The sequence below is a fragment of the Lethenteron reissneri genome, chromosome 22, assembly GCF_015708825.2.
Source record: "Lethenteron reissneri isolate LAM-NWPU_2019-01 chromosome 22, ASM1570882v1, whole genome shotgun sequence".
NCBI lineage: Eukaryota > Metazoa > Chordata > Hyperoartia > Petromyzontiformes > Petromyzontidae > Lethenteron > Lethenteron reissneri.
In genome coordinates, this window is record NC_083800.1 from 77,501 (window position 1) to 100,591 (window position 23,091).

Consider the following 23,091-nt stretch of genomic DNA (forward strand, 5'->3'; position numbering starts at 1 on the left):
TTTCTCCGGACCCTCCGCGGTTTCCCTCCACATTTAGAATCAACATCACCACGCGTTCAGAGTATTTGGCTGATGTCAATTTCCACACGATGGTGAGCCACTTCGTTGGTCTGACATTTGTGGCCAGGTCGCTTCCTCAGTAGGCATCCGCTACGTACGGGGAAGTGCTTGCTGATAGCGTGGAGCTTGGACAACGACACCTCGACTTGCTGCTCAGGGCAGCTGAGCCGCTGATTGGAGTCCATCCGAATCCGGGCCCCTTCATCCGCACCATCGTTGCAGCACGGGCTGATATAATAGGGCTACGACATGCACCGTCTCTTCATCATCTGCACCTGCAACCCGCACTCCTGAGGACGCTTTCTGTCCTTGGGCTTCTCCGAGGCCAACGTCGGAGACCGCATCGGCACCGTGGTTGCAGAGGTGGCAGGGGCCGCCGTTCACAGGTCGACCTCGAACCAGCCAACTCCTCTGTTCCCTCGACGCCTCACCTGCACGGATCTTCACATCTACCTTCACATATCCGCCTCGGTCTGCTCAACGCACGCTCCATCACTAATAAATCAGCCCTGATTCATGATACCATCTCGGACCACCACATCGACCTTTTGCTCATCACTGAGACCTGGTGCAGGCAAGACTCCCCGCCAGCTATCTCTCTGGAAGTTGCGCCCCCAGGATACAAGGTTCTACATAAACCTCGCGCAACTAACCAGCGGGGTGGTGGCTTAGCGGTCGTTTACAATGCTCACTTGAAAATTAAAGAGCTCCATCTACCAATGGCTCAGGCCACATTCGAGGTCCAGTCCGTATCCCTTACTACTAACAACGAGTGCTTTTACATTATTTCCATCTATCGCCCTCCAGATGGCAGCATCAACACCTTCGTAAATGAGCTTTCGGAATTCCTATATCTGATTCCTAACCCATCTCACAGGCTCGTGCTTACAGGCGACTTCAATTGCCCCGGCAATACCCCAGCCTCCATCGATAGTCACCTTGAGTCAACTTTGGCCTGCCATAACCTGGTCATCACAAACTCAGGCCCCACCAGAGCTTCGTCAACAAACGTTGAGAGCATGCTCGACCTGGTTCTGGAACCTAACCAGCACCGACGCATCACTGCACTGGGAGTTTTCCAAACTGGTTACTCCGACCACCGCCTTATACTTTCTTCCCTCCAATTTCCGAAGCCAATCACCATCAAATTCACCCGCAACTTGCGTAATTTTAAGGGTATCGAATTTTCTGCTTTTCGTCACCTCCTTGCAAACTCGCTTTCAATGTTATCCCCATCATCGGATCCAACCGTCTGCGCTCTCCAACTAGAAGCTGACATGAGGGCGGCGCTGGACAAACTAGCTCCATTAAAATCACGAACCGCTAGGCAGTCTTCTCACGACACTCACTGGCTCTCAAGAGATGCCATCATTGCTAAGCGAACCAGGAGGCGTCTTGAACGTATCGCATCCCGCAGTGGTCTACCTGCTGATCGACTTGCTTACAGAGTCGCCTGCAGGAAAACTAACAAACTGATCCTTGTTTCACGTTCCTCCCACATTGAGGAACGCATCAAAAAAGCAACCGGAAACCCGCGCATTCTATGGAAAACTCTCAAAGATCTTCTCCATCCTGGTAGCACCATGGTCCCTCACCTTAGCGATCCCCTTGCCTCACTGAAACTTGCCACCTCTTTTAATACTTACTTCAACAACCAGCTAATCGCCGTCGCAAACTCGTGCACGTCTACTGACACATTGCACCATTGTACCCCGCTCATGGTACCTAAAATTGTAAGCACTAACCCAGACACTCTTCTAACTATGCTAAAGCCTGTGTCTACAAAAGACGTTTTCGCTTTAATTGAATCACTTCCTTTGAAGTCATCTCCACTCGACGTGCTCCCAGGTTCCTTGTTCAAGCAATGTGCTCCGGAACTCGCCATCATGATCAGGAACATCGCAAATGCCTCCTTCTCTTCGGGGTGTTTTCCGTCCAACCTCAAATCTGGCCTGGTTTCTCCCTTGTTAAAGAAACCAAATCTAGATCCGGATGACCCATCTAGTTATCGTCCCATCACTAACCTCTCGAACCTCTCTAAACTCCTTGAACGACTAGCCCTCGCCCAGCTACAACCACACGTCACCTCCTCCGCAAACTACTGCAACTTCCAGTCAGCTTACCGTCAAAACTATTCCACAGAAACAGCACTCACTAGGGTGCTCGATGACATTTTAACGATCGTTGATTCCGGCTCAACTGTTGCACTTGTAAGTCTGGACATTTCGTCAGCCTTCGACACCATCAACCATTCGCTCCTTACTTCCCTCCTGAAATCCGACTTCGGTATATGCGGCTCAGCACTCAAGTGGATAGCTTCGTACCTTTCTGACCGGCAATCCTCAGTCAGGGTGGGCATGTCCACATCGCCTGAAACAAGAGCATTATGCGGGGTTCCCCAGGGCTCTGTTCTAGGTCCCCTGCTCTTCACAGCCTACACTTCCCCGATCGGCCGACTCATTGCAAGCTTCGGTGTTAAGCATCACTCATACGCGGATGACACGATTCTATTCACCGCCATCGATTCTAGCAATGCATCTGGATTCGAGAGGCTCTCGGAATGTACCACCGCCGTGCAACAATGGTTCACTGCACACAACCTAGCCCTTAATCCGAAAAAGTCAGTGGCCATCATGTTAGGTACCAAGCAACGTCTCAATTCAGCAGCACTCGCCACACACATACACATCTTCGGTCATAGCATCAAGTTCACCAACCACTTCAGCTACCTCGGTGTCATCCTAGATTCAACTTTATCCTTCGACCGTCAAACCAACCATATCATCAGCTCATGTAACTTTCACCTGAAGGCTCTTAGACACATACGTCCTCTCATCTCTACTGAAATTGCCAACACTTTGGCATGTTGCATAGTTGGGTCTCGCCTTGACTATTGTAACTCCGTCCTTGTCCGGACCTCCGCTGGCAACCTAAGGAAGCTTCAAAGACTACAAAATAACCTAGCACGCGTCGTCATTGCCCACACTCATCCCCGCCTCGACTCACTAGCTCGTCTCCGCGCTCTCAACTGGCTCCCCATTGCCAGTAGGGTCACATACAAGACCGCCTGCCTCTGCCACAATGCCTTCATATCCGCCTGCCCGCCGTATCTTTCTTCATTACTGACAACTTGCAGCTCAGCACACGGCAGATGCCTGCGCAGCGCGACTCACGACCTCCTCTCAATACCAAGATCCAGGATGGTCATGTCTACGCGCCGCTTCTCGGTGGCAGCCCCAACAGTCTGGAACGATATCCCTCTGCACATTCGCAGCATCACCTCAATCGCCTCCTTCAAGAGACACTTAAAAACTCACCTCTACAATCATGCTTATGAGCGACTCTGAGCTTGGCTCCGCGCCTCTGAGTTGCGGCCACTACGTCTGCAAATTTGCGCGCGTTACAAATTGTACTATTATTATTATTATTACCTGTAGGCATTACCTGTAGGCATTACCTGTAGGCATTACCTATAGGCATTACCTGTAGGCATTACCTGTAGGCATTACCTGGCCACATAAACAGAGTTTAGTTTTAACTCCAGTGGAGTCAGTGCCACCCTGGAGGGGATACCCTGGAGAGGGGGTCCTACAGAAGGGGTGGGGGGTGGAGATGGGGCCCTATAGGGGGGGACCCCTACAGCGAGGACCCCATAGAGAAGGGGACATTGAAGAGAGTTCAAGTTCATTTATTAGGAATAGCCCTGTGAGCCATTCGGCTCTTGAATCGGGTGCAACCGCAAAAAACAAAAACATGAACAAAAAACATCTTAAAGTGAATATGTGACTAAGTGCAAACAGAAAATCCAAGAAAAGACAGCAAAATATTGCAGAAATAAACACCGTACACCAACGCTGTGTGCAAAAATCCCAGTGGGATGCAAGTCAAGCAACAACAATAACAACCATAAGACAACTTGGATTAAGAGAGGACCCCACAGAGGGGAAACCCCATAGACCCTATAGAGAGGAGACCCCACAGAGAGAGGAGCCGTTGCACCGGGAGGGGACGCAGCGAGCCCGCGGTGGTGGCGAGAATCTCCGGCGCTTATCCGCTCTAGCAAATGTGAGGTGCATAACCGCCGCGCCTTTCTCGGTACGCAGTGGGGCGTTGTGGATTTCCCAGCCGGGATAAGCGAACCCCCGTCGCGGGCGCCCCCTGGCGGCCAGGCCGGGTCCCCGCGCACGTGTGCGGCGGGCGGCGGAGTCCAGCACCAGCGGCGGCAGCAGCAGCAGCAGCCCCGTGTGCGTGGGCAGCAGAGGGCTGCCCTTCCCCTGCCCTTCCCCTGCCCTTGCTACTGCCGGCCATGGGGGTCTTTCCAAGGGGACAGAGACCCCGGCGAGGGGGTGCCGAAGGGACCTGGTTGGCGGCGCTCCTCGCCCTCGTGCTGTGCGACTCGCTGTGGCCACGGCTCGCCCGCTGCGAGGTGAGCAAAGGGCATCCGGGAGAGGGGATGTAGTGGCAAGGATCCCACAGAGGGGACCGAGAGAGGGGATACTACAGATGGGACCCGAGGTGATCCTAGGGTAACGTCGAAGGATCCCTATAGAGGGGAGCCGAGAGAGGGGATGTTGAAAAGAGGACCCCTTTTAGGGAACCATAGAGGACCCTGGAGAGGGCATCCTAGAGAGGGTAACCCGGGAAGGGACCCCATAGGATCCTACAGAGAGGACCCCATAGAGTGAACACATCCCGGGTTGCGATGTTACCGCAACAGCAGCACCGCTGCCAATTCGTATACAGTACAGTGCTACTGTACATCCCGCAGACTAAAGCCCTAAAACCCCGAACCCTAATCCCGCCCGCCAATCCTAGACCTGGCCCTAAACCTTAACCCTAGCCCCAACCCATACCTTCACCCTAGCCCCAACCTTAACCCTAGCCCCAACCTTAACCCTAGCCCCAACCCATACCTTCACCCTAGCCCCAACCTTAACCCTAGCCCCAACCCACACCTGAACCCCAACCCCAACCTGAACCCTAGCCCCAACCCACACCTTGACCCTAGCCCCAACCCACCCCTTGACCCTAGCCCCAACCCACACCTTGACCCTAGCCCCAACCCACACCTTGACCCTAGCCCCAACCCACACCTTGACCCTAGCCCCCAACCAACACCTTGACCCTAGCCCCAACCCACACCTTGACCCTAACCCCCAACCCCCACCTTGACCCTAGCCCCAACCCACACCTTGACCCTAACCCCCAACCCACACCTTGACCCTAGCCCCAACCCACACCTTGACCCTAGCCCCCAACCAACACCTTGACCCTAGCCCCAACCCACACCTTGACCCTAACCCCCAACCCACACCTTGACCCTAGCCCCAACCCACACCTTGACCCTAACCCCCAACCCACACCTTGACCCTAGCCCCAACCCACACCTTGACCCTAGCCCCCAACCAACACCTTGACCCTAGCCCCAACCCACACCTTGACCCTAACCCCCAACCCACACCTTGACCCTAGCCCCAACCCACACCTTGACCCTAACCCCCAACCCACACCTTGACCCTAGCCCCAACCCACACCTTTACCCTAACCCCCAACCCACTCCTTAACCCTAACCCCCAACCCACACCTTGACCCTGGCCCCAACCCACCCCTTGACCCTAGCCCCAACCCACACCTTGACCCTAGCCCCCAACCCACACCTTGACCCTAACTGCTAACCCACACCTTGACCCTAACCCCCAACCCACACCTTGACCCTGGCCCCAACCCACCCCTTGACCCTGCTAACCCTGACCTTCACTGCTGATCCTCAACCCGAGCTCTAGCCCCCACCCTCCGACCCCGACAAGGAGACCCAACCCTGCCACGAGCCCACGCCCTGATTCGAGCTCTGACCCCAATACCCTCACGCTCTCCCTGCACCCACGGCCTGCTCCCACCGCCTGCACCCACCCCGTGCACCCTCCCCACCCTCCCATCCCCTGCTCCCACCCTCGGCTCCCACCTTCTACACCCACCCTGCTCCCATCGTCTCCACCCACCCCGTGCCCCCCGCAGGCCAAGGACGTGTGTCTGGGTCTCAACGAGCAGCAGTACTACTGCGAGAGTGGCCACTGCTGCGGAGACAACGGCTGCTGCACCTACTACTACGAGCTGTGGTGTGAGTACCTACTACTACTACTACGAGCTGCGGTGTGAGTGCAGTACCGCTCCCAGTGGCTGGCAGCAGCCACCACCTTACACAGGTGACCCCAGAGAGAGTGTTGAGAGAATACCCGAGAGACCCTAGAGAATATTTATTGCATGTGGAAATAATAATTGTTTACAATTCAGAATAGATTTTTGAGAGAATTTGAAAACAGATTCAGCAGTGGTTGGATAACGCGATGTCTCGCTTGAGACTGCATCGAGCGTCTTGAAGGCGAGGTCCGGGAAGGCGTCGGGCTCTCTCCGCCGCCGTGCCCCCCAGGGTTCTGGCTGCTGTGGACGCTGGTCGTGGTGCTGAGCTGCTGCTGCGCCTACCGGCACCGGCGCTCGAAGCTGCGCTCGCACCAGCGCGCCAGGCAGCGTCGCATCGACATGCTCGCCTACCGGGGGGCCTGCAACTACCCGGGCCCCCCACTCGACATACGTGAGTGGCGCAGAGGAGGGGGCGGGTGGCACGGGCATGGTCACACAGAGACACACAGACAAAGATCCCCCGTATAGCCTGAACAAACTGTTGGGCCAAGGGCTGTTAGCGAGTAGCACTTGTGAAGGTCGGCACAGAACATGAGGGGGTGGGTGGCCAGCACTACGCCCGGCTGCCTTTGTCTCCAAAGTGGTGATGTCCACTTAACATCGCACCAGGTACTCATTTGAGGCGACACACACGGACACACACAAATGGGGGTACGTGCAGGAATACAACAACAGCCACCATTCCACACGGTGATGTCAGAACGGCACCTGTGCCAGGCCAGGTGCACCGTGAGGCTACGGGAAGTGTCAAGGCCCGCTGGCAAGAGGTGACAGAAGAGACCCAGGTGCCATGGGTTCACTTAAATGACTGGCACATGCACCAGCTGTGCTCCTCACTGTGCCAGTAGTGACACAAAAACACAAGAGCACACGCATTGGCACACGCATGGGCACACAATCAGAAACGTGCCCACACATACGCTATCACCCCCACGCATGAGTGTCTGCATTTTAACCAGATGAGAGCCTTAACCAGGTCAAGTTATTCGAGAACCCCTCCAGAGGATATTTGGCCTACTCTTGCATGCTGACCAAGTACGTCTGGCAGTGGTGAATTTTGTTGTTGATGTTATGTTGATGATGTTGTTGGGTGACATTGTCGATGTTGTTTTGATGTTATGTTGCTGTTCATGTTGCTGTTCATGTTGCTGTTTCATCTGTCCAGGCCTCATGGCCGTATGCAACCTGCCGCCCTACGAGGAGGCCATCCTGACCCAGGCCGACACGTCACCGCCGCCCCCCTACAGCGAACTGGGCCCCCAGCAGGAGGGGGGGCTCGATGTGGGCCCCCCCCCCACGGCCAGCTCCGACTCCAGCCTGGGGGGGGCCATGGTCATACTTCACCGTGCAGACAGCTCCCCCGAACCCCACACGGACCCCAGCGACTACCGCCCCTCTGCTTCTCCTCCTCCTCCTCCCGCCCCTCCGCCGCCTTCTCCTCCTTCTTCTCCGGCCGCCACCACCGCCACTTGGAGCGCGACCTCCGAGGATGATGAGGGGGGCTGTGAGCCCCCGGTGGCGATGAGGGCTCCGCAGGAGGAGGAGCACGGCGGGCAGGGTGCAGGACAAGGTGCTGGCGGAGAAGTGTGCGGCGTGGAGCCGAGCCGCGATAAGGAAGTAGCAGTGACCCTGACCTCGACCCCGACCCCAGCCTCAACCCCAAACCCGAGCGTGACCCCGAGCGTGACCCCGAGCGTGACCCCGAGCGTGACCCCGAGCGTGACCCCGAGCGTGACCCCGAGCGTGACCCAAAGCGTGACTCAAAGCGTGACCCCAAGGCCCGGTTCCGGCAAGAAGCGAGCGCGCTTCTGTCCTCGTCTCGACGTCACTGTGGAGATCACCGATGGACAGGAGAGCAGGACCACGACACACCAGGAGGAACCGCTTGGTAACCATGGCAATGACGATGATCGTGATGACGGAGGAGGGGGAGAGTTTGGGTGTGGCGACGACGACGATGATGGTGAAGAAACGGATCATTTTCGTCACCGCCGACTGACCGGAGATTCTGGGATCGACGTGCGACCTCCTGACCCTGTGTGTGACGATGATGATGGTGACGACGAGGTCATGGAGAAGGATAAAGAGGTGGCACTCGTGCATGGGAGACTCGCCGCAGAGCTGGGCGCCAAGGCCCACAATGGGGGGCAGGCGAGCGCCTCCCAAAGCAGCCAGCTGGCGCGGACCCCTTGACAGCCCCCCACCAATGATAAGCCGGTCCTGCGCCAACTCTTGGGCTGCAGGGCCCCCCACAAAACCTGACCTGGGCCTCGCAATCGGAAGGTTGCAAGTTCAAACCCTGGCTGGGATTCTAATTGGGGGGCCCCCCAACAACCACCCCACCATCATTATCTCAAGGGGGGGTCGGTAAACTTAATAGCGACACTCGTGCAGTGGCTGTGGTACAGAGGCTCCCGTCATATGAATGTGGAATGCGCTGGCTCGAGGTCACTATCCGTTCTCGTGCGGGGGCCGTGCCGCCGCGTGCTGTTTGGCACGATGTCCGACGTTCCGCTCTACGTGCCGAATTAATGAGCGCTGGCGTTCTCCCTCGAGTATTCGCCGTCGCGAGTTCTCGACCCCGATCGCTCGGTCCGGGCCACGGAACGCTCGGGGCTCCCGAAGCTGCTCCCGGCACGTGGAGCGGAACGTCGGACGACGCGCCCGACAACGCGTAGCGGCACGATCCTCGGAAACGCGGAGAGGAGTGGGGGGTGAACTGCGGGCTGCGGTCACCCACTCCTGCCTCCACCCCCCGACCCCCCGACCCCCCCACACACGCAGCCCCTCCCCGTGAAATGCGGCTGTTAGACTCGGCAGCTGGAGATGCGGTCGCTGTGGAAATGAAAAGTGTTCTGTCATTGCATGTTAACGCTTCATAAGGTGTGGGGGGGCAAGTATCTCGAGAGGAGGGTGGTCCATACAAATAGAGGGGACACGATATAACAACAATAACGATAATATTATTACTATAGTCATTTATTTACCTACGCACTTTGATCCTTGGCAATCCAGGAAAGGCTCGCTGTGCATCAGGAGGGTCCTGCCCCTGGGGATGTTGGGCCGACGTTCCCACGGTCCGCACGGATGGGTTCCGCGTGCCCACTTGCTATACTACCATATCCTGGCCACCTTGCCCACGGTCCCCAGTGAGGGTGCCATCCTCTCCCTTTTGGGGTTTTTTTTGTGGGTCCCTATTCAAAACTCATTCAGGACGGCCCTCCCCCCGCCCACTCCCCTCTAAAGTTTCTAAATCTGCCTCTTCCTGCATCCCACGTTCACATTGCTGTAAACACCACCATCAACTCCTAGGGCCTCCTCCCCTGTGGCCGGCTACTTGGTGGGGGGGGGCCTGGGAACGGCGTGCAGCAGGTAGGGCCGTGGGTGCAGCACCACCCCGCACTCGCCGGCCAGGTCCGGGAGCAGGAGGGCGCCCCCCACCCCGGATCGGGGGGCCTCGAAGCGGAACCTCTGCAGCAGGGCGGCGGACATGAGCAGCAGCTGCAGGCGTGCGAGGGGCTCCCCCAGGCACACGCGGGGCCCCCCCCCGAACGGCAGGAAGGAGGAACCTTCGGGGGCCCCCGCCTGCAGCCGCCCCCCCTCCCAGCGCAGGAAGCGGCCTAGTGGGGAGCGGCGGAGGGCGACATGGGGAGAGGAGAGACTGGATTAGCAGGGTTTGGAGTTTGGGGGGGGGGCACTGAAATTTGGGTCACGTGACCCAATGGGAGGGGGCGGCAATCGAGTTTGGATCACGTGATCCATATTGGGGGGGGGGGGGGTCGATGATGGATTTAGATGGCGTCCTGAGAAATCTTAAAGCCACGCAGTCGGTTGATGGCCTCCTCGCGAAGGCCGTGACTCCGCGTGGGGTTGAGTTGAGAGTTGTGCAGTGACTGGGGGCCCGGCCGCCCCAGAGACATCCCAGGCGCACCGATCCGAAGGATGTCCACCACTCCCGGGTTGCTGGCTCGGTGGCGCGTGACGAGTAGCCACGGCGAGAGGTCAATCGAAGGACGTGGTGTGCCTTGGTTACACACCGATGGGTGGTGGCGAGACGACGATGGCGATGCTGATGATACAATAAAGCGGTGGATTTATATTGTTCACGGTGATACTCTGAGGGGGAGGAGGCTGCAGGAGGCAGCTGCCACAGCACAGCAACGGTTCGCACGCTGAACATGTGATCCAGAGGTCGCTGGTTGCGCGGCAGCTGAAACAATGGAGCAAGGTCTCCACTGCCTCTGTCTACCCAGCAGCAGCTGTAGACAGGGGTTCACCACATTGGCCAGGGTGGAGGAGTGGACCAAAACTATTTATTTATTTGGCTCCGTGCGGAGACTGGGCCGCCGTGCCGGCTGCCCGCCAGGGCCGCGGGCCACTGCATTTGTCACGGAGATCAAACGGCAGAGGGGCACCTGACGGCCCGGGCGATGGGACCGGGAGATGGGAAACTGGACGAGAAAATGGGAGATGAGAGACGGCAGACAGGAGGAGTCGGAGATGTAAGACAGGAGACGGGAGCAGGAGTGGAACCTGGGTCGAAGCGCTCGGGGTCGGGCCACGCCGCCTCGTCGTGGTGGATGGACCACATGTTCACGAGCACGCGCGTTCCCTTGGCAACCGCGAAATTCCCCACCCTGTGGGGAGTGGGGGTGCACAGAATAGGGGCAAGGCGAGAGGAGGGGTGAGCAAAACATCGGGTCCTCATGCCCCCCATGTTCCCGGCCCCCCGAGTTCCCGGCCCCCCTAAATCCCCAGTAATCCCCCCGCACATCCAATTAGCACCGTTGGCTACATACGGTGCGAAAGAAGTTACAACGCACATACACAGGTTGCGTGTCCTCCATCTCTACCCCCTCCATCACGGTCCTGTTTAGGTCACACTCCCGTGTCCTCCACCCATACACCCTCGTGTCTACATCCCCTATTACACGGTGACCCCTATGTAGTGACCCCTATGTGGTGACCCCGTGCCCCCTACGTGGTTTCCCTGTGGCCCACGTGACCCTTTGCCCCATACTTCCGCGCTTGGCCCCTTTCCCACGTGTCCTCTCCCCCCGTACCCACATTAATCCCTCGACCTCGCGTCTTCCCACGCTCCCCCCCCCCCGTGCCCCCCCCACCCCCCGTACGAGGTGTCCTCCATGGCCACGTGCGGGATGAGGAGCGGCGCCACGGGCCGCACGCGCTGCGTCTCCAGGATGGCCGCCGCGAGCTGCGGGGAGCGCGGTGCGGTCCGAGGCGCGGGGGGCGCGCTCCGCCCCGACCACCACGTCCAGCTCCGCGTGGACTCGCGCCTGCACCTGCTTGGGAGTGCGTGGCACGGGGGGGGGGGGGGGGAGCGGTGGGACGACTGGTTAGTGATGCGCCCAATTTCCCGCTAACGGCCTAAAACAGGGAGCAACATTTGAACCGGTCTTGGGTCTCCTCGAGGTCGACTCAACCAAAAATAAGGACCTGCTGTAAATATGCTTGAGCAGTCTGTTAAGGCTATACGGAGAACCTTTGCCTTTGTATACAGTTCAGTGTTGCGGGTGTGCAGGTGAGTGTGCGTCACGGCACGCGCCTCGGGGTGGTGCACCAGGTAAGCGAGGAGCCACCGCAGTGACGTCACCGTGGTCTCCACGCCGGCGCCGAAGACGTCGGCCACGGTCATCATCACGTGGTCGTCGGTGAGGCGGCGCGCGTGCTGCTGCAGCGCGCTCGGCTCGCCGCCTCCTGCACCCTCCCCTGCACCCTCCGCTGCACCCTGCCCTGCACCCTCCTCGCCACGCTCCGCCTCGCGCCGCGCTTCCAGCAGCAGCGAGAGCAGCGCGCGCGCTCCGTGCTCGGGTCCCGTGGCCTGGCACGAGCGCGCGCGATGATGAGCACGGTCCACGTGGGCACGGTGATGGTGACGGTGGTGGTGGTGATGATGAAGTTGACGGTGATGATGAAGATGACGGTGATGATGAAGATGATGATGAAGTTGACGGTGCTGGTGACGATCACCTTGTGCTCGTTGAGCTTCTGCTGCAGGAAGTCGTCTCGCACGGCCACACACGCGCGCAGTCGCCTCAGGTGCGCAATGGGGAACACCTGAGAGGAGCGCAGCACACAGGCAAGGATTCTCCGGGTAGCCGACAAAGGCGAATGGGCCAAGTGCTGTTAGCGAGCGCCTATTAAGGCCGACACGGCACACGATAACAATGGTGGTCAACACCACGCCTGATCGCGTTCGACTCCCCAATACCAGTCATTATTTGAGGCTGAATCGACTTAGGGGAGGCCCAGGACTGGTTAAAATATTCGGCACTCTCATTGGTCGTGAGCGGGAATGCAACTCGCGGGTCGCCGAGTTCGTAGCGCAGTGCGTGACCCACTGCGCCCTCGCTCCCCACAAACGCACGCGCGCATTCGCAGAGGTTCATCACATCCACACGGCGGTTCACAGCTCTTCCCTCCACACTCGCCCACAGACTCTCGACCTCTATCTCTCATGACCCCTCCCTTCTCTCTCCGGACCCCCCCCCCCCCCCCCCACCTTGCTCTCCCGTCTCCGCTCACCTGGAGCCAGGGGAAGAGGTCCACGGGGTGGTTTCGGGCTGCGGTCTCCACGATGCCGCGGTTGAAGTGCAGCACGCGCTCCACCTCGGGGGCCTCGGGGGCCCCGGGGGCCCTGGGGTCCGCGGCGCCGAACACGAGCGCGAGCATCGCGGCGGTGACCGCGCGCGCCACCCACGGCTCCGGGTCCACGGCGCGCGCCCCACTGCGCCCCGCGGCTTCCAGGCAGGCCACGAGGCCCCGCGCCTCCCGGCTCACTGCAACACACGCGGCCACGCTCCGGCCACTGCGTGACGGCTCGACGCAGCCAGCCCCTGCCCCGCGGGGCTCGACGAAGGGAGCCGCAAGCCGGTGAGCCACTCGGCTCAGGGAGCCTACTTGTTAACAGGCTGGCGCTCTAACCCCCCCCCCTCCCGGGTGCCCTAACACCTACCGTACTCTCTTGGTCCATGCATCAGAACAGACGTCGGTACCACCTCAAGTCGCTTCACCGTTAGCGGCACACGGGGCCTGGCGCTCATTATACCGCGCGCCCTGTAATGATCACGCCACCCTGCGGTGTTTCCCACACGCGAGGTGCCCGGCCTGGCCTCTTGGACTCTTCACGCCCTAACGCGCAGGGCGCGTTACGCAGTTGTCACGTGAGAGTTTATTTTTGGTGAGGATTTTGGCAAAACCAGGCGGACGCATGGATCCCGAGGCCGTGTGTGTGGTCCCGTGCCGCCTCCTCTTCTTGGCTCGCTGTGTGCCGAGTGGAACCGCGGGCACTGGGACCGCATGGTCCACAGAATCACGGTGCGAGTGTTTACATCGTGAGTGTGGGGGGTGGACGTGGTGAGCGCGGTGAGCGCGGCGTGGTGAGCGCAGCGCTCACCGATGTCGTGGAGGGAGTCCTCCCCGGGCGGCCTGGCCCCGTACAGCGCGGAGTGCACCACCTTGCGGTGGAAGCGCCACGCGGGGCTCGCGTCCGCGAAGGCGATGTCGCGTCCTCCGTGACTCACCAGGTCCGTGCTTACCTGCGGCCCGGCACACAACATCGAGACATTGGAGCGGCGGTGATGGAGTTCGTGAGGATAGAGGATGTTAGTGATGGTGGAGTTGGTGACGGTGGTCTGGGAGTGAGTGAGGATGGTGATAGTGAAGGGAGTGGTGGTGGTGGTGGCTAGGATCAATGTTGGTGGTGACATTCGTGCCGCCGCTGCCGCCGGCCTCACCATGCGAGCTCGCCCCGCGAACGCGCGTCCCTTGCGCAGCAGCACCTCCCGCGCGGGGCCCAGGGCGCACACCGCCAGCGCGCGGTGCGCTCCCAGGCGCAGCGCGAACACGGGGCCGTGCCTGGGGGGGGGGGCAGGGCGCGGGTGAACGCAGAGCCCAGCGCTGTCGACCACCGCTTCATCTACATCCAGCAGCAATTGTTCGAGCCGGCGGTCTCTGAACCGGTTTATTCGAGCAGGAAGTCTCTGAACCGGTTTAGAAATTCTGGGTCTCATCAGCAGGGCGAGACTCGTTAAACAAATACTGCCGATTTACCAGACGTCGTTCGCAAGAGCGCCCGACTGAAGACCACTGCAGTGTTGCGATCATTAAATGATGTCAGCTTTCAGGGCCACACAGAGGGGAAGATTTCCCCCAGGGGCCTCACACAAAGGGCCCCAGAGCGAGCCTCCCTGTGGACGGTGGGATGAGGAGGCCGACCCCACGCGGCATTCTGCCCGGACCTCCCCAGGCACCTCTGGGGGGCCCTGGCAGCTTTGGGTGACCTGGGGATCGAACCGAGGTGCGCTGGTCCCGTGACTCCTACCGCTTGGCGAGCTCGTGCAGCGTCAAGTGCAGAGCGCCGCGCCCGGCGAGCATGTGCAGGCTGCCCAGCAAGGGCAGGCAGGGCAGGCAGGGCGGAGCCGTAAGGGCAGCAGCAGCACCGGCAGGCCCTGCTGCCCTGTCGCTGCCCCCAACCCCGCTGCCCTTCCCGGGGTCAGGGCGAGAGCGGGCGAAGAGGCGGGAAGATGCAACCAGAAGAGACACCACCACCACCACGAGCAGCAGCAGCAGCAGCGGCGGCATCGCGTTGTCTCCCACAGCCCCCTCTGTAATGGTTACAGACCCACGCGGTGAAGTATGGTCAAACTACCCCGATGACCGACACGGCGTTGGGAGGCTTCCGCTTAAGAGTGGAGAACAAAGCTGAACGTTGTTACTCATGACGAGCTGATCACGTCGACGATGATGATGAATAAATGATGATCAAAGATTGAGTTCTCATCTCGGTGTTGTCTGGGACGCTGCTGAGGCTGGCTGGCTTCGAGTAAGAGTTATTAGCGTAAGGCACTAGCACGAGCACTAGCACTAGCACGAGCACCAACGTGAACAATGCGCCGATCCATAATGAAAGTAATCCTATAGCACTGTACGCAGTATTATACTGTCATCGGCCACGTGCCGCAGTGGCAGAACGAGCGGCTCGCAATCGCAAGGTTGCGAGTTCAAATCCTCGTCAGGGTGGGGGTTCACTCATTCCTATCATCCCTCCTCCGGGGTCGATAAAATAGCTACCATTTTGTTCGGCAAGTCAACAGCGGTTGTCCTATTCATCAACTCCACAACGCGCGTCATAGGAACGTGGAATTTACACCACTGGCTCAGCAAGGCATTTGAAAAGGAATCACTCTGACTTTGTTATCTATTAAGGCCGGTACGGCACACGAGGAGGTGGGTGGCCAGCACAACGCCCGGCCGCCTTTGTCTCCCCAGTGGAGATGCTCACACATCCCACCAGGAACCCATTTGAGGCTGAGTCGACCTAGGGGAGGCCCGGTACTTGTTCAGATATGTGTTCGTGAGTGGGAATCGAACTTGGGTCGCCGGGTTCGTAGCGCAGCGCGCTCACCGCTACACTACCGCTCCCCGCAGTAGTACACACACAGACACACGTGTACACAGTCACAACACAGACACACACAGACACAGACACACGTGTACACAGACACACGCAGACACACGTGTACACAGACACACACACAGACACACACACAGTCACACGTGTACACAGACACACGTGTACACAGTCCCAGCAACACAGACACACGTGTACACAGACACACACACAGACACACACACAGTCACACGTGTACACATACACACGTGTACACAGTCCCAGAAACACAGACACACGTGTACACAGACACACACACAGACACACGTGTACACAGACACACACACAGACACACGTGTACACAGACACACGTGTACACAGACACACACACACAGACACAACTCAACAGCCCCACTTCACGCACCCCGCCGCCTCTCACCTGGACGCTCCCAATGACCGAGCCCAGCTTGGGACCGAGTGCGACTGTGGACTCGGCACCACCCCAGCGGGGCCCGCGCTGCGGCGCAAGAGGCCGGCGGCGAGTGAGGAGGGAGCTCCCGGCGCCCGCGATGCCGCAGGTGAGTGAGTGATGGTGGTGATGGTGGTGCTGGTGGTGCTGGTGATGCAGCATTGGGTTGGGGGGGGGTCATTGATAGCACGTGGAGGGGGGGGGAGTCGCGTCACGGTCACGGTCACGGTCCACATGCGCACGGCGACCGCGCTTACCGCCACCACTCCCAGCCCCCCACTCCCAGCCCCCCACTCCCAGCCCCCCACTCCCAGCCCCCCACTCCCAGCCCCCCCCCCCACTCGCTCTCCTGGCTGCTGCGCCTTCGCTGTTGTCCGTCTCGCTCCTCCCGCCCGCCGGGGCTGTCCAACTCGCCCCAGGGTCGCGTTGGCGTGGCACCAGCAGCAACGTCGCTCCATCCGCACGGGTGGTCGTCCTCTCGGGCACGTCCCCCCTCCGTGGGCTGCCATTCCGTCACCAGCCTCGTCCACCGCCAATGATCCCTGCTGCTCGCCACGACGAGTCCAGGCAAAGGGCAATTCGCCGTCTCCCTTCTGAATGCGGAGCCACTTCTCCGTGTGGCCTGCGATCCACACGTCCCTCCTCAGCCCCTCTCCCGGTGCTTGTCAGTGCTCCCATCTGCTCCTCTCTGCTTCTCTCTGCTCCCCTCTGCTCCTCTCTGCTCCCCTCTGCTCCCCGCTGCTTCCCTCTGCTCCCCTCTGCTCCCCTCTGCTTCTCTCTGCTCCTCTCTGCTTCTCTCTGCTCCCCTCTGCTCCTCTCTGCTCCCCTCTGCTCCTCTTTGCTCCCTTCTGCTCGTCTCTGCTCCCCTCTGCTCCTCTCTGCTTCTCTCTGCTCCCCTCTGCTCCTCTTTGCTCCTCTCTGCTCCCCTTTGCTTCTCTCTGCTCCTCTCTGCTTCTCTCTGCTCCCCTCTGCTTCTCTCTGCTCCCCTCTGCTCCTCTTTGCTCCCTTCTGCTCGTCTCTGCTCCCCTCTGCTCCTCTCTGCTTTTCTCTGCTCCTCTCTGCTCCCCTCTGATCCCCTCTGCTCCTCTCTGCTCCCCTCTGCTCCTCTTTGCTCCTCTCTGCTTCTCTCTGCTCCCCTCTGCTCCTCTTTGCTCCCTTCTGCTCGTCTCTGCTTCTCTCTGCTTCTCTCTGATCCTCTCTGCTCCCCTCTGCTCCCCTCTGCTTCTCTCTGCTCCCCTCTGCTTCTCTCTGCTCCCCTCTGCTTCTCTCTGCTCCTCTCTGCTCCTCTCTGCTTCTCTCTGCTCCCCTCTGCTTCTCTCTGATCCTCTCTGCTCCTCTCTGCTCCCTCTGCTCCTCTCTGCTCCCCTCTGCTTCTCTCTGCTCCCCTCTGCTCCCCTCTGCTCCTCTCTGCTCCCCTCTGCTTCTCTCTGATCCTCTCTGCTCCTCTCTGCTCCCCTCTGCTCCTCTCTGCTCCCCTCTGCTTCTCTCTGCTCCCTCTGCTTCTCTCTGCTCCCCTCTGCTTTTCTCTGCTCCCCTCTGCTTCTCTCTGCTCCCCTCTGCTTCTCTCTGCTCCCCTCTGCTTTTCTCTGCTCCCCTCTGCTTCTCTCTGCTCCCCTCTGCTTTTCTCTGCTCCCCTCTTTTTCTCTCTGCTCCCCTCTGCTTCTCTCTGCTCCCCTCTGCTTCTCTCTGCTCCCCTCTGCTTCTCTCTGCTCCCCTCTGCTTCTCTCTGCTCCTCTCTGCTCCCCTCTGCTTCTCTCTGATCCTCTCTGCTCCTCTCTGCTCCCCTTTGCTTCTCTCTGCTCCCCTCTGCTTCTCTCTGCTCCCCTCTGCTTCTCTCTGCTCCCCTCTGCTTCTCTCTGCTCCCCTCTGCTTCTCTCTGCTCCCCTCTGCTTCTCTCTGCTCCCCTCTGCTTCTCTCTGCTCCTCTCTGCTCCCTTTGCTCCTCCCTGCTTCTCTCTGCTCCCCTCTGCTTCTCTCTGCTCCCCTCTGCTCCTCTCTGCTCCTCTCTGCTCCCCTCTGCTCCTCTCTGCTCCTCTCTGCTCCCCTCTGCTTCTCTCTGCTCCCCTCTGCTTCTCTCTGCTCTTCTCTGCTCCCCTCTGCTCCTCTCTGCTCCCCTCTCCTCCTCCCTGCTTTTTGCCAGAGTCCGTTTTTCCCATCCATACTTCGCCGATTTACTACAACAACAAACTCCACACATCAATGACCAAAACCCTTGTACCGGTTTCGACCTTGAAGGCCTCATCAGCAGTGCCAGACTTGGCGGGTGTGTTTGGTTTTAGTTAAATGCAGTGGGGGGGCGGTGGGGGGGGGGGCGGTGGGGGTGGGGGGAACTCCTCTGGCGAGGCAGTTTGACGCGGTCCCCGCCTTTGGCTGACGGCGCAAATGGCCACGGTCCCTGCGATGTAGGCGAAGGAGGAGGCGAATAGTGAGAGAGGAAGGGGCAAGAAGAGGAGGAGGAGGACGAGTGGGAGAAGAGGAGACGGCAGGAGGAGGAGTGGGAGAAGAGGGGGAGGAGGAGAGGAGGAGGACGAGGAGAGGAGTGGGAGAAGAGGGAGGAGGGGGGGGGGGATGGCGAGTGCTGCTCCCGCTCCGGGTCCCGGCCCGTTCGGCGTCACGGCCAAGTCGCTGCTGGGCGAGAAGGTCGCCTCCGGCACCGCGGACCTCGTCTCGCTCTCGCGGCAGATCCTCAAGGGGTCCCGCAGCGCAGAGGTGACACGGGGACACGGCACGGGGGGACACGGGGACACGGGTAGACAGGGAGACACGGCACGAGGAGACAGGGAGACGCGGCCTGGGGGGAGACGGCACGGGGACACGGGGACACGGCACGGGGAGACGACCTGGGGAGACACGGGACTCATGTTCCTGTTGACATAGTCGGTGAACGTCATTGTACTGCAGTGGGATAGCGCGTCGCGTGAGTGGTGTTTGTGTTGTGTGTGCAGTATAACCTGTGTGGTGTTGTATTGTGTGCTGTGTATGTGATGTGTGGTGTGCTGCGTGTGTGATGTGTGGTGTGTGATGTGTGGTGTGTGTGATGTGATGTGTGGTGTGTGATGTGTGTGATGTGTAAGTGATGTGTGGTGTGTGTGATGTGATGTGTGGTGTGTGATGTGTGGTGTGTATGTGATGTGTGGTGTGTGATGTGTGGTGTGTGATGTGATGTGTGGTGTGTGATGTGTGGTGTGTGGTGTGTGATGTGTGGTGTGTGATGTGTGGTGTGTGTGATGTGATGTGTGGTGTATTGTGTGGTGTGTAATGTGTGGTGTGTAACCAGTGTGGTGTGTGTGATGTGTGGTGTTGTATTGTGTGGTGTGTGATGTGTGGTGTGTAACCAGTGTGGTGTGTGTGATGTGTGGTGTTGTATTGTGTGGTGTGTGATGTGTGGTGTGTAACCAGTGTGGTGTGTGTGATGTGTGGTGTGTGGTGTTGTATTGTGTGGTGTGTGATGTGTGGTGTGTAACCAGTGTGGTGTGTGTGATGTGTGGGTGGTAACCAGTGTGGTGTGTGTGATGTGTGGTGTTGTATTGTGTGGTGTGTGATGTGTGGTGTGTAACCAGTGTGGTGTGTGTGGTGTGTGGTGTTGTATTGTGTGGTGTGTGATGTGTGGTGTGTAACCAGTGTGGTGTGTGTGATGTGTGGTGTTGTATTGTGTGGTGTGTGATGTGTGGTGTGTAACCAGTGTGGTGTGTGATGTGTGGTGTTGTATTGTGTGGTGTGTAACCAGTGTGGTGTGTGTGGTGTGTGGTGTGTGATGTGTGGTGTTGTATTGTGTGTGTGATGTGTGGTGTGTAACCAGTGTGGTGTGTGTGATGTGTGGTGTTGTATTGTGTGGTGTGTAACCAGTGTGGTGTGTGTGATGTGTGGTGTTGTATTGTGTAGCTCCTGGGTCAGGCAGCACGCAACATGGCCGCCCAAGAGGATGCCCTCCTGAGATCTGAAGATGTGAGTCCGTGCTGCCCTCATCACTGCCCCGCCACAACCACTCACCCCGCCACAACCACTCACCCCGCCACAACCACTCCACCCGGCCACAACCACTCACTCGACCACAGCAACTCCACCCGGCCACAGCTCAGTCAGCCAACTTCATTGGACGATGATCCAATTTCTAAATCGGCTCCGAGGTGACCGAGTGTCTCAGGGGTCAGCGATGCTCAGCCGGCTGAGACGCTGGGTTCAAAGCCGGTCGCAGCCGCTGCCTCTCAAGTGTGGAGAGTCTCCGCTCTCAGGTGAGGCTATAATTCACAATTGATTTTCTGGTCAGGCCACGAAATGATCCGCCCAAATATATTGCCTGGTAACCCTCCACCAACCTAACGGAGCCAAACAAATTAAGCACTCGCGTTGAATGGGCCAATTACGATTGTTCCAGCTCGCTTACCGGGTGAGTCGGAGAACAGTTCTCACAACGAGTCAATGCATTCATGACATCACAGGGGCAACCAATCGATTTAAACGCGACCTTTTACAAATTAATGTCAGTCGAGTAGCCATCCGAAAAGTCCACGCCGACGAGTGGAGATGCGGGCCGCGGGGTCCTGCAGCGCGCGTGGAGGTGAGGCGGTGTTTGTGGGGCGCGGGGGCCGCACACGCGACCTCGCGTCCGCTGCCCTTGGGCTGTCGACGGCCGCCGAGCGAAACCTTGGCGTCGATATTGACGAGCGGAGAGCTTCCACCTGCCACGTGGAGGTGGTGATGGTGGTGACGATGATGTGGTGAGAGTGCACTCTCCTTGAGCACGACTCGTGTGTGTGTGTGTTTTTTTACAGAACATGAAAAAGATGCAGATAATAACGTCGCATCTCCAATACCAGTACGTGCGAGCGGGTGCTCGTGTCCTTGATTACATGTGCATGTTTTACGCACGTATACGTGATTGTACGTCGCTTACCAATGCTGGCACTGTGACGCATACACGTGCACTGCTCGTGATGAGCAGCATCGCTAACATCGAGTCTCGCGTGTGTGTGTACGCGCGTTGTGTGGCGCGTGTCCACAGGCAGGAGTCCATACAGAAAAAGTGAGTAGCGTCAGCCGTCCGTGCAGACACAAACGTCAAGGTGACAATTGCCGTGTAGCCTACACAGGCCGTGAGCGAGCAGCACCTTTTAAGGGCACACAAGGGGGTGGTGTATAACGCACCACGCCCGGCCACCTTTGTCTCTCCAGTGCTGGTGATTATACACACCATTCCAGATACTCATTTCAAGTTGACGTGTTCAGGTATCACTGACCACGGATGTTAGACGTGGCTGGGATTAAAACTCAGTCTTAGGGTTTGTAATGCGGTGTGCCAACCACTGCCTACCGCTCCTGTGTACACCCACATGCACAAAACCACAGGGATTCATTTGAGGCTGAGTTGACCTTGGCATGCACACACGCTAGTGGTGATGTGGCCCGGTGGTAGTGCGTTCACCACTTGTTGCAGAAGTTCACTGGTCGAATCCAGCGGCTGCCCTGATTCATACTGCGGAGCAATAATAAATAATAATAACTACCACCCACCCACGCTCCAACTCACTCGCCGTGATGTCCCGTCTCTCCCCCCACAATCCCCCAACCCCCACCCCAGCGTTGAGATCTCCTCAAACGTCCTCGATCAACTCAACCACCTGCTCAAGTAGCGGCCGCCCCCCCTCCACCCAGACCACCGAACTATTCACCCTTCAGCGATTCCACGAATTGCCGGATTGGGGGCTGACAGGTTCCATTCTAAGAATTTATTAATTTCGTTTGGCTTCTCGAGTCCGTGTGTCTCGTGACCGTCGGTGTCATCCATACCCTCTCTCTTGCACGGTCTCTCTCGTCCGCGCAGAATGTTTGTATTGTTGGTTTCGTTCTAGCGACCTAAGAGAGGCGTTAAAATTATAGTTTCCTTAATTGTTTATAAATAGAGGCGTCGCCTCGCTGAGACAAACCGCTCAATGGCCTGGGGAGAGAGTTCGACTGGCATTGAAGACGCACGAGAACACCAAGGCGTCATCGCCACGCATCCGTGTCAACTTGTACGTGCAAAGCGTACGTGTAAAACTGTACATGTATATGCAAAGTCAAAACAGGTGCGTGTACAGTACAACTATGCTGTACACTGTAAAAAAAACAAGCAATTGTACATTTGGCGGTGCTCACGATCGTTCCACGCGAGGTCGGCTCTCACTCGCATCCCAAGTCTCATTGTACAGAAAAACGCGACGCAACTAACGGAGTGGAATCTCTGGTGGTCGTGTGCGGAAACCTGCGCGGGCTCGTGCGGCACGAGTGTCGAACTTCATTTGTGACTTTGAACCCCGAGTCGCGAGGAGCGCTGTAGGGATGAGTGTTGCGCTTGTTTACCCTCGTGACGTTTTTTGAGGAGGGTCCTGCCAAGTCTTTGCAGGAAGGGGGAATACATTGCCACGTACATTCCATCGAGAAATTTGCGGTTTAATTATTCAAACGTGGTGAATGTGATCCGTGACGTCGGCACACAATGGCCTGCTCTTGGGAATGACGCCATGGGATCTTTGACGTGCACTGTTGAGCGGACGAAGTCGTTTTGGCTGCGTGACCGTTGGAACAAAAATGTAGCTGCTCGGCTCAATGGGCCTCACAAAAAATAAACGGAATCTACAGACGCGTTGTATTTGTATGGTTTATACGCCCGCAGTATTAATCAGGGCGGGCGCTGCATTTGAACCGCGAACCTCTGCAACGAGCGGCCAACGCGCGACAGCGAGGCCCCGGTGTGACCCCCGTACGTTGCCTCGTGTCTCTGGGGGCTGTGGCCAGTGGTTCGTACCAACCGGCTGCTCAGAGCCGCTTGTGATGCCAGCCTCCAGGTTCGTCCACAAGGACCGTGATCCTCTCGGGCGTTCGTCAGCAACTGTCACCGGCAACTTGTTTACCGTGACTTGGTATGGCCATGGTAGAGTGACTGAGTGGAGTCTGCCCAGGGCCCACAGAGTTTA

General features: G+C 58.4%; 3 protein-coding genes across 3 annotated transcripts; 2 read left to right on the forward strand and 1 right to left on the reverse strand.

Annotated features, from left to right (window-relative positions):
- Positions 1-4,266: 4,266 nt before the first annotated feature.
- On the forward strand, positions 4,267-10,355 carry LOC133345433 (WASH complex subunit 3-like). The gene is made up of 4 exons (XM_061556162.1): positions 4,267-4,486; positions 6,076-6,178; positions 6,488-6,649; positions 7,424-10,355. The coding sequence occupies exons 1-4, from the start codon at positions 4,367-4,369 to the stop codon at positions 8,449-8,451; spliced, it is 1,413 nt and encodes a 470-aa protein (XP_061412146.1). The 5' UTR covers positions 4,267-4,366; the 3' UTR covers positions 8,452-10,355.
- LOC133345432 (steroid 17-alpha-hydroxylase/17,20 lyase-like) lies at positions 9,592-16,233 on the reverse strand. Its single transcript, XM_061556160.1, is given in 11 exon segments — positions 9,592-9,878; positions 10,792-10,895; positions 11,391-11,488; positions 11,490-11,561; positions 11,825-12,100; positions 12,250-12,336; positions 12,805-13,058; positions 13,676-13,817; positions 14,016-14,136; positions 14,603-14,885; positions 16,110-16,233. Coding segments are annotated over 10 exon segments (1,701 nt in total). The 5' UTR covers positions 14,863-14,885; positions 16,110-16,233.
- A 2,384-nt stretch (positions 16,234-18,617) lies between these two features.
- Positions 18,618-22,073, forward strand: LOC133345434 (BLOC-1-related complex subunit 7-like). The gene is made up of 5 exons (XM_061556163.1): positions 18,618-18,847; positions 20,021-20,083; positions 20,911-20,954; positions 21,141-21,161; positions 21,717-22,073. The coding sequence occupies exons 1-5, from the start codon at positions 18,707-18,709 to the stop codon at positions 21,766-21,768; spliced, it is 321 nt and encodes a 106-aa protein (XP_061412147.1). The 5' UTR covers positions 18,618-18,706; the 3' UTR covers positions 21,769-22,073.
- Positions 22,074-23,091: the final 1,018 nt, after the last annotated feature.